Here is an 11,647-nt window from a genome sequence, read left to right as displayed (position 1 = left end):
AAAAATTCTGGAGATATTACTTACCCCAAGTGGTAACACTGGCAGAGATGTTCATTTGCCAAAAAGGTTGTTGACAATAATTTTCCTGAATTAATGTCATCACTACACGGATTGATGGGACAAAATATCTGTTTAAAAGTACTGTTCTAATAAAAAAAAAAACTGTTTCCAAATCTGAAAGTATTTTCCCAGGACTACAGTGCACATTTTCAAGCGAAAGACAGGATTGATCATTTTTACTAATGGAGCTTTGGACTAGAGAAGCAGACTGAGCCAAGAGGCTCCAAAAGATAGCAGAAAGCTATATTATACAGAACAATTTTGATTTTTTAAAAAGAAGAGTTATTTAAGGACTTTAATGCTTCAATAAATAATATTTTATTGCATATGGCTATTAAGGATAGCAGCCAAGATCAGTAAAGACTAAAGACTAAATTTTAGTTCCATGTTTTCTCTTCCCCAGCAGCATCACTGATTATTTCTATGTACATAGTGTGCATTGGAAGACACAGCAAGATAAATTAAGTGTTTTGCCTTAGCTCAATGCCAAGAAATATATTTACTATATCAATGTCCAGAAACAATTATATTTCTAAAAAGAAAACAATGCTTTTAACTGTTAATGTTACATAGCAAAAAATATTTAAAATTTAAGGTAAAATCAGGCAGAATGTACAAAGACCCAATATACATAGCAAAGTGTTAGCAAATTTAACATTTATACATTTTGGTTTCATATTGTAAACTAGATTAAGAATGTAACTATTTGCATATGCCTTTGTGAAATGTAAAGTATTGACAATGTCAGTATATATTCAAGCTCGTTTATTTTAGAAACTAACTAAATTGACTATTATGGTATTAGGAACTGACTTTTCCCCCAAAGTCATTCAGATGCAGTGCTCCATTACTTGAGGACATTATACCCAGCTATCTTCATTAATTTAATTTATGACATTCCCCCACAATGTAATGCTTTCAAGATTTTTGGATCACAATCTCCAAAACCTAAGCCAGCACAGGCATTAATCAGGAATATTAGAAATTGCAGACAAAAATTTCTGCAGTAATGTGGGCTACTTATTATTTTTACATGATAATATTTCATTCAGATGCATCATTTTACAGAGCCCTCTGTCCCAATGCTCAGCATGAAAGCAGGAGAATTTTGAATTATCCTGAGCAACAGTTCAGTAAAGATAGAAAGTACTGCTTCTGGTGACATTGTGTTCATTGCTTAAACACAGACAATGTTCAAAGAAAAACTTATGGTTGCTCTTAGTAATGATAACAATACATTTTTAAAAAGTCTCTTCAATCAAAAATGGATCAGAAGCAACACGCGGAGGACCCTCAAAGCTCTGAAGATATGTAAAAATAGCAGCCATGACACTGTTATTTTCAAAATACTGAATATGTATGTTCTTATGAATTATCATTAGGAGACTGACTGAAAATTTTGCCCTCTCCCCAAATATTATGTGTTTTTAAAATGAAAATTGTTATTTCTTGTTGAAGAAAAATATTCAGGTTTACTGAATAATATGTAGAATTTTGTACAAAAGTTTGCCATCTTTTTGACATGTATTAATCTTCATTTCTAAATTTTAGTTGCAAGAAAATAAGCTAATACCAAGAATAGCTGATAAACATAAGCATACAAATAGGATAAAAGATCTCTGGTCTGCAGAACTTTTAAAAGAAACTATCAAACAAATGTGTCAGAGGTATAGAGTGACATCCCAATACAGTTTAATGGTACCATGTTTTGCTACTTCCGTAGCAGATCTCATATTTACCAGAAATATAGTGATAAAAATCTAATCTCTCAAGTTTCATCTTGGCTTTAAGTTTTTCAGGTCCTATTTGGGGTTTGCATGTAAGTAAACAAAGCAGCCAGACAGTAGCAGGGTCCTTGATAGATTCGGTAAGGCTGACAACTGTACTATGCCACTGAGAGAAAGGAAATGTCAGCCATCCTAAACCACAATACAAATCCAGTTTGACTTTTAACTGAGGTAGTGCTGTAGAGGTTTGAAAATATGCTAGTAAACACCAAATTTTACGTTTGTAGCATGTGCAAGCAGAACCTCTCAACATGCTGAAGTTAAGTACAGTTCATTGGTACTGAAAAGGCAATGATCACAATCCACCAGCCGAGGTCCAATTTCCTAAAAGATATCACGCTGAGCACAATTTATGCAAACAGCGGCATAGTGTTGCAAAAGATCCTGATAAATGAGACAGGTTGCTTCTTCTCCAGTAATAATGAAGAAATGTTCTGAAAGCTACATGAAGTAGGGAGAAAAATGGATCTTATAGCAGCTTAAATCTAAAATGATGACAGTTTTACCAAGTATAAGGGTGAAACTGGTTTCTTCATTCTAGAAAGGGGAAAAAAACAAATCAGTAAGTTCCAATCAAAAGTAACCACATGAACAGAGTATCCTTATGTACTAATTTACAGTTTTCCCCCAATTACTGATTAATGTAGGCATGTCTATCCTCCTAATTGCTGACTTCTAAGTTCTAAGTAACCTTAGGAATTCAGAGCTGCTCCAGAAATATTAGCTACTACAGAATATGCTGCACATCTAACATTATCTTAACATTACACTACGTTTCCCTTCAATAGTATCACTGCCACAATTTTCCTCCTAGAACCAGGAAGAGGAGATCAGAAGAAAAACTATCCACATCTTCTACTAAAGCTAGAATAAACATAAATGAGCAATAATTTCAGGGAACACAAAAGACTCTTCTCTGAATTATCTGGTTTCTTTACTACATGCTATTTGGAAAAAAGAAAGTATAGATTTATGGTGCCCTTTTCCTCTCCTTCACAGCTTTCTTCTTGTTTTATTTAGTATAGTCTTTTATTATAGGTTCAAAGGCCAATTTAATAAATGTCCAAGAGAGGTAATAAAACAATAACCCAAGCAAAACTGGAGACTCAAGCTCATATATACACTATTATGATATTCAGGGACTAGATCTCACTCATTCCATTTCTACAGTTTGTAACAAAATTATGAGTATTAAGACACTCAATGATGCATATTGGTGCTCTACAATACATTAGGAATAATTTAGAAAATATACTTGGAATGTGTAGGAAGAAAGTTGCATCTTTCAGCAACTCTTTAAAACAGCCATATAATTTCTCAGCTGTCACCAAAGCATCAGTCAGCTCTAATGATCAACCTATCAACAGGCTGACTCAGAGCACCACTTATCCCATGGATATCAAGAGCATTCAGGAAGAGCAAGCAGCAAACAGGTTGATAACACAACCATGAGCAAAAGGCTAGACTGAATGAGGTTATTTTCACAATATTTTATATGTTTTTTTCTGTATTAAAACTACATGCTGTGAAGACTCTAGTGGTTGACTAGACATCCTGCTAACCAGTTTAATTTACTAACCTCCATTCCTTAAGATAGTATAAAATACGCCAGCACAAATCTACTTTGTCAAAATAACCAGATTGTGATGCAGCGTTAACAAAAATGGAGAATGGTGCTGTTTTAGTAATTGTAGGGCAAGCTAAGGTGCAGTGATTGGTGGATTTTTTTGCTAATGGCAAAATATCCTCCTCCTAATATCCTCCTCCTAATTTAGGCTGAGGCTGGGACTTGGGAAGGAGGCTCATCTGGAGGAGGAATTCCAGGAAAACAGGAGAGGCTCTCTTTCTTCCTAGATATCCTGTCTTGTGTATGGGGTTCTAGGGAAAAGCAGTGTCTATTCTCTCCTCTAAGATTCTCCAAATGATTTTCCCATACCATATGAGTAGAAAGAGGCTGAGCAAAGAGTCCTGGTTCAGCAAGTGCCATCACCATATGACCTGTTGTAGGAAGTCAAGGAAATGACTTTGGATAAAGAATTGAGATACTGTTAGAGAAACACCAGGTGCAGAGGATATGTGCAGTCCAAAAAGGCAGAAGAGAATTACAAAGAAACTCAGATTAGCCCTCTCACTCCTCTGGCTGGAAGAGGGAGAGAAGGGAAGACATGGGCAGACTGGCAAAAATCTGTCATGGGCAGACTTGCAAGATTCTAACATTGCAGCCTTTCTTATAAAATATAATTCTGGTTTCCAGTGGAGATTGCTTCCCAATCTGATCTATCTGGAAAACACCTGACACCTGCCTGCACATTGTGAGGAGAATCCAGCAGATGCCCCATATGGTGTGATGGCTGATTGTGTGTGTGGTGGGGGTGGTCATATCTATTAATCCCTGGTTTTGCTGATAATTATGCTGGCCACTTTTGCATGTTGATGGCTCAGATGATTATTTGCAAAGTTATGGGAAGTTTCTGCTGGTTCAACCATTATTGGATCTGCTGACATGTAGGCAGTAGAAGGGGGGCGGAAGTGTGCCCACCTGCCAAAGGGCCAGCAGGAGAGGGAGATCTCCCCCCCTTCCCCCATATAACTAGCCCAGTTACTGCCATGGCTTTGGCCAAGAGAAGATGAAAAAAACTCAAATTCTGACTCAGCTATGGTTTTGGCTCTGGTTTGGAGATGAAACTGTTCTGTAGCATTCTCTTTGATGTCTCCAACATGACATAAAGTCATTTATGAGTATTTAAAGGCTTTGGTCATTTAGGAATCTATTTTATCATAGCATTTTTTAAAACTTCTGGCACTTTTCAATGTTACTAATCCAGTTACCTATGTGCTGTATATATTGTCAAAATCCATAGACAAACAAGGCATAAGTGACCACTATATAGTTCTTCCATTTTCAATGCAACATTTTACTTATATTCACAGATTTAACCATAGATTCTTTAAAAGGGTACACATTTTCTTGCCAGTTATGAAACAAGAAGCAATTTTTCTTTTTATTGGTTTTTTAAAAGTATCATTAAATAAATGGTCATAGGTTGAGAACTATCTGTGCACACCTATTTGCTATGCTCTTAGTTGACAAAGATTTTTAGATATTAAGATATTTGTTTTATTTTTCATTCCTCCATAGATCTTTGACTCTTTTAAATGACAAATACACAGCTGTTAGTCACTTAGAAGTGACTAAAAACAGCACAGCATTGTACAGATTAGGACTGATGAATACTAGGTGAATGCATTGCCTCAGTGTCTTGCTTATCTTGTAAAATATACTTGACCTTATTTGGTTCAGCAAGTTCAAAGAATAAACTTGAACAGTAGCAAGTTTATAAACTTGAATAAACTTGAACAGGAGCAGCAAGCACTGTTGAATCTAGGAGGGCATTTGGAGGAGCAAAGAAACATGCAGCTGGGGAAAAGGCAAACACACCCAAACTTGATGTTACTTTATATACTTTCACGATCATGGTTACTTGTTTTTTATTTGTTAAACATTTTGTGATAGACAAAAGTTAATTTCTGTGATACACACCAAACTTGCAATTCCTTCTATTGATTGTTACAGTTATTCTGTTAAATGATAGTATTTTCCTTACGTTTAGCTTATTATTATTTGGGATGGGTATAATTTTAAAGGTAACATCAATAGATCACACTGAAAGTGTATTTTGTATTCACTATTCCAGGTTTCCATAACAAACAATTCAAATTTATAGACTTGTTATTGTATGGCTTTGTTTGAAACTTGCAACAAAAATGCATACCACTGCACATAAAAATAATGTAACTATTCCATAATAATTAATCACACTGAATTTATCAAAGTATCAGGAATTACATGAACTTCACATTTGGGAGGGAACCAAATAATTATCATATATCCCTTGGCTAATAAATGTACATTCAATGCATAACAGTGGATACTTGAGGCCCATTTTTCTCAACATCTGAATCTATTGGGTTTGTCTTTTTTTTTAAGAGCCAAAGAAGAGGACTTTTGAGCAATCCTTATTATGTTTTTTTGATATATATTTTTGGGGTTTGTTTCACATCTCTTGTATTATATATGGTGTACATATTGTCCATTCATAGTACCTGATATGCTCCTTTTTCTCTTATGCTTTTTTAGTAAAATAAATAAAAATAGTGCTACCATTCCATAACAGAGTAGAGCAATAAGAATTCCCCAATGGGAGAAAACATGCAAGAGAAAGAATAAAAGCATGAAGATCTCTATAGCAAAATAAAAAGATACATGGGCAAAAATGTCAATAGCACAATTTTATTTATCTTTACTCTGAACCTAGTCAGCCAAGCTAACTAGGCTCATCTCAAAAATCAAAGCAGAATAAAACCTGGTCCATTAAAGACTAGGGTATCTAAACTGCAAAAATCTAGACTTCTAATTCAGCAGCAAAGTGTATGGTATGATATGATAGTCCTAGATTAGTATTCGGGTAAGAGTTTTCTCCTGAAGATACCGCAGATGCAGCGGATTAGATTGAAAAAGTTGAAAAAACATCCTGGGAGAAGGAAGTGCCAAATGAGTTCTGTTCTGCTGCCAAGAAAACTTCATGGTCATGTTTATGAAATCACCAGGAATCCAGCCCCACTGTCAGGAGACTTTGCCTACCTACTCTGAACGACATCCTTTTTCAGTAGGAATTAGTCAATTGGAGCATCAACATGTTACTGGACTAAGAAAAGCACTAACTGAGACTCACATATTTAAATCTGGAATACTTTCATATAACCTTAAGCTAGCATCTTCACAGCAATTTAGCAAAACATTTTAAGTAAATAGGCAAAGCATTGTGATTTTGTACTTTCTTTGGCTCTAATGGCTCTTTCAAAAACTCAGTTATTGATAGGGAAGCAGGAGTAAGTTTGCAAACTCACCTTTCACTAAAGATGCTTTTTTCAGATGCTGGGCCAGAACACTTATATTGGCATAAGTACTGTTGATATTTCCATGGAGAGGATACCTGTCTTTATGCTCGACTTGGTCTCCAACTGCAAGATCACTTCCATCCAATGCATCAACAGCGATGTAGTTGAGACCATTCTGGAAGCCAGCTGATGTTTCCCGGCACATGGGGCTGCTGTTCTGTTCCTCTCCCCCCAAACCTTCATTTTTCCTGAGGGACACATTTTCTACAGAGGCTGAATTCTGCCGCTTAGGGTTGTGTGCAAAGGAAGGAGAAACAGGAGTCACCATGGTAGTAGATAAGAAAGTTTCTGAGCTGTGCCTTCGACGCCCCTGAGGATCAGCACGAATGACTTTGGCTCCACGATTGGGATCAAAAGGAGGACCAGCAAAGACAAAAGCCTCCACCTCAGGAAGGGTAAGTTGCTTCAGTCCAGGGCCAGTCACACAAACACTTTCTGGCTTGTGTGAGATGGGTTGTGGTGGTGCTGTGGCAGTGTTAAAAATCATCTCTGCGTAGTCACCAGCTTCAGAAGTCGGGCTGGAAAGACAAGCCATCTGCATTCCAACCTTTAAATAATGCTTGTCTAGCTTCCCAGGGTTAGGACAAGATCCTGGCATAAGTATATCTTCCAAGCGCCCTAGAGAGATGGCATTTGTCTGTGGACCATCAAAGTTGAGGTTCATATAACTGGAAATCCTTGAGCCATTATGCCCACCTAAGCCAGGGTTAAGCAGAGAAGATAAACCATTACTGGTTGGCGTCAGTGAGTAGCCAATATCAACGTAATCTCCACTGGAATTCTGAGGTTCCTTTAGAAGAGTCTGTTCATTCATGATGGGTAGAAAAAGCCCCAGAGAAGGATGACTGGGCTGGGTATTACCTGTCTTTTGGCTGAAAGAGGTCTCAGTTTGATTGTGTTGCATGGATAAATGCACTGCAGTATTGTTGCATGGTGCAAGAAAGAATTTCCCTTTGGGAGTGTAATTCTGTCTGCCTGTTGGAGAGTTCATAAGCACGTACTGGTCACTGTCCTTTCTCTCACCATGGGAATCTGACTGCTGTTGGCATGCATGCAATAGGCTACCCAAGTAACCAGCCTGTTTTCCAAGCCTCAGGGCACTGAAATGGTCAGTGCAGAGCATAGGTGAGTCTGAAGCAGAAGGTCCATGCAAAGGGGGCAAAAGCAAAGGGGACATACTGATGTAGTCATCGCTGGCCAATCTTTCTTCTGGACTCTGTCCAGGTAGCCTAGTTCTGGTACCCCACATATGCATGTAACCACAATCATCTGGAGAACTTTCCCTGTTGATTTTGTAGGAGTAAGACTGTGCAATCTGCTGTGGGGCTGATACACTGGTGGGGTGCATAGACATATAGCCATCAGAATCAGTCTCCAATGACACAACAGATGATATGCTGGGACTCATGGGCATATAGCCATCCTCCTTAGGCACAGTGCAACCTAAGTGTGACCTATCACTGCTGATGCCATTACACCCAATGTCTACCTGACAATAATCCTTGGGATAAGGAGTATAGGTTGTCTTTGGTGAATATCCCGCTCTTGAAAAGGTGGCTTGCATGAGTGTATACTCATCAAGGGAGGCAGAGGAAACTGGAGGAGGCAAGGAGCCTTGGTGTGCTGGTGTTGTCAAAGAGTAAGTGCGCTTCCTGGGAACCTTGTCCTCTCCACAAAGATATTGCTGGTGGCGAAGGGGTTCCCGCTCCATAGCAATGTAACCATCCAACTGCCACCCAGGAGGCGTCTCAGGTGTGTTGCTATGATGGCTTGTTGCTGAAGAAGATGAGAACGGCAGTAGGTCTCCAGCTGGACTGGAACCTAATTCCTCGAAAGTCATGAAGCCAGCTAGGTCACTGGGGGAACCAGAGGCAGAAGCACTGCAACTAGATAAGCGTTGTGAGGCCAAGTTTGGCTCAGTGGTCAGCTTTGGTCCCAGGGGGGAAGAATGCCCTAAAGCTAGGGAACCACCAGAGTGGATCGGTGCTTGCCCTCCTAGTGGGCTAGGGCCCCCTCTTATTCCAAGGCTATGTGGGATTTGCCCCGTTTCGGGGCTCAGGGGGCTGCCAGACAGCGAGTCAGCCCTAATTCCATCACTCTCGCTGGCCGTCCGCACCCGGCTGCCGTGGCTGCTGCTACTGCTACTGCTGCTGCTGCTGCTCCCTGCTACAGTCAAGATGTCAGTGCGCGATCGGCGGAGGAGGCCAGTCTGGCTCGGGGGCAGAGGCGCCAGCGGGTGATGGGCGTGATGGCGGCGGCCGGGAACTGAGATGGGCCGGCTGCACATAGACGATAATCCCCCGCCGCCCACATTCACGGCGACTGTGGTGGCGCCTCCGGACGAGGAGGACGAGGACTGGCTCTTGCTCCGCGGACGGAACTCCACGAGCTCCCGCAGCGCCTTCATGGCCTCCAGGATGGTCTCGTGGATGTTCTGCGCCACCACCGAGTCGTCGGCTTGCATCCAGAGCTCGCCGGGCCCTGTCGAGGCCGAGCGCCCGAGCTCCATGAAGAAAAAGCTGTCCGAGTGCCCGCATCGGCGGATGTTCATAAGCTGCAGCGTCACGCAAGGCCGATCGCAGTTGAGCCGCACCAGTCCGACTGTGCGCGCCGCCAGGCACAGGCGGTGCACGCCCGTGAGGTTGCGGCTCTGCCCGAGTCCCTTCGGCTTCAGCGTCACCTGCCACACCTCGCGGTAGGCGGCGGACGCAGGGGGCCTGCAGCTTGGTTGCCCATAGCTGAAGTCCTCGCAAGAGGCCAAGTGGGACGGATGCCGAGGAGAGCCCTGTGCCGCGGCCTGGCTCTCGTGGAGCAGCTCCGTGATCGCTTGGTACCAGGCCTCCTGCTCTGGCTCGCTTTCAGCCGCCAAGGCGAAGTACTCGTCGCGCGTGTAGAGGGCGATGAGGTGCTTGTGCTTGGCGTCGGCTCGCTTGTGGATATTGAGGCAGGCGTCGAGGGCAATGGTCCGCTTGGGAGCCGTGGACTTACTCCGCCACTTCTTCTCACTCTCGTAGTACTCCAGTCGGGCGGGCTGCTGCGGCGCCGCCTCCTCCCCCGCTGCCGCCCCGCCACCGGGGGCGCGAAGCACGAAGAAGCGCTTGTGGCCATGCTTCTGCTTGCGAAGGTAGCCGCACTTGCGCACGCCCGGCGGTGGCGGCTGCTGCTCCTGTTGTTGTTGCTGGTTGTGGTTGTTGTTGTTGTTGTTGTTGAGATTGGGGCCAGCCGAGGAACTGCTGGGCGATTCTGGTGCGGGGGAGGTCGCCATCCCCCAGGATGGGACGGTGTTCCAAGGAGGGCGAGCCCCGAGTTTCCGCGGCGCACGGCACCTGTCCCTGGTATCTTCTGGGTCTGCTCTTACCCTCAGCTCGCGCTCCTTCGCCTCTGTCCGCCCGAGGCTACTGCGCAAGCTCCGTCAGTTTCAGCACCACGGACGCAGCGAGTTACTTCTCGCACTTTGCTCGTCCCCGCGAAGAGCAAAACAACACGTGAACTGCCGGTTACCCAGCAGTTACCTAGACGCTCACGCACACGGAGGGATGGGGTTGCGGGGAGATGCCGCCTCTGGCCTTTCATCCCACCGCGCTCCACATTGGGTGCCACACCACGTAAAAGGCAGCTTGCTTCACCAATAGCGTGGAAGACAGAAGCTTCCCCCTCGAGGGCTCTAGGGTATTATTGGATTGGAGGCTGGCGTCTTTTTCCTGCCACGCCTATCAGTCCCTCCTTTTTTTTTTTTCCATACCTGTCTCTGCAACAGTATTTCCGTGGAAAGCACCTCCTGCGCAGTGAGCTGCGATTTCTGTCCTCGGGAAACTGCTTTGATGGTCCTAGCTCCAAGGGCGCTCCGAAGTCCTAAAATCTAGATTATTTATTTTACAGTTTTAGACAGAGCTGCATGTGCACGCGCATACATACTAGAATGTGAATTACAGCATCATGTGAAAGCTCTTCAGAGGACTGGAGTATTACGGCCCAGCGGTACTATGGGAGAAAGAGAAGAGCAATTTGACATTTTCTGCCCTTGTGATGAGGAGGTGGATGCAGTAGGTTTGAAAGGATTAAGGTAGGAGAAAACAGAAGCTGAAAAAGGAAACAGGCATTTTATACACATCTTCTCTTGCACTGAAACTTGTCACTTACTTCAACTGTTCCTCCTGGGACTTGTTCCATCTGGATGCTGTCTTCTGTCTTCAGTGTCATTCTGAACACATGGCATTAACAACTGGTTGCAAAATTTCAGAATCCCCCCCTTTTCTTTAATTTGGTGGTTGAATTGCATTTCTGGTTCATGGCTATTAAATTTATTATTACTACCAAGCAAGAATTATTTCATCTTGGGGGAAATCATTAACAAGAAGAAAAAGTGCACACAAAGATGTGTGTGTGTGTATGTGTGTGTGTGTGTGTGTGATATGTATATCTATATACTTTCAATAGATACATATATATTTGTGCCTGCTGGTCAGCATTGACTCCTGTTGAGTCCCGTAGTTTTCTTGTCAGGGTTTTTAAAAATGGTTTGCCATTGTCTCCTTGCTAGGGCTGAGAGACAGAATGATTGGCTAATAGTAAACAAGCTGGCTTCATGCTTAAGGCAGGATTCCTGGATTCTAGCCTGGTGCCTTAACCCAGTGTTTTTCAACCTTTTTTGTGCAAAGGCACACTTTTTTCATGAAAAAAATCACGAGGCACACCACCATTAGAAAATGTTAAAAAAATTTAACTCTGTGCCTATATTGACTATATATAAAGTAATTCTCCCGCGGCACACCTTACACTATGTCACGGCACACTAGTGTGCCGCGGCACAGTGGTTGAAAAACACTGCCTTAACCAGTATA

The 11,647-nt window shown here is 42.4% G+C and overlaps 1 protein-coding gene across 1 annotated transcript; it reads right to left on the bottom strand.

Moving 5' to 3' along the window:
* Window positions 1-362: 362 nt before the first annotated feature.
* Window positions 363-11,166, bottom strand: LOC106552209 (insulin receptor substrate 2). Its single transcript, XM_014070428.2, has 2 exons — window positions 6,756-11,166; window positions 363-2,384 (listed from the first exon to the last, which is right to left on the bottom strand). Exons 1-2 carry the CDS (start codon window positions 10,069-10,071, stop codon window positions 2,380-2,382), a joined length of 3,321 nt encoding a protein of 1,106 aa, XP_013925903.2. The 5' UTR covers window positions 10,072-11,166; the 3' UTR covers window positions 363-2,379.
* Between the last annotated feature and the right edge of the window lie 481 nt (window positions 11,167-11,647).

Source organism: Thamnophis sirtalis, unplaced genomic scaffold (genome assembly GCF_051295495.1).
Source record: "Thamnophis sirtalis isolate CommonGarterSnake01/CBP01778 unplaced genomic scaffold, rThaSir2_p1.2 scaffold_5, whole genome shotgun sequence".
NCBI lineage: Eukaryota > Metazoa > Chordata > Lepidosauria > Squamata > Natricidae > Thamnophis > Thamnophis sirtalis.
The sequence above is the reverse complement of the archived record's forward strand: the minus strand, read 5'-3'. Positions and strand labels throughout refer to the sequence as shown.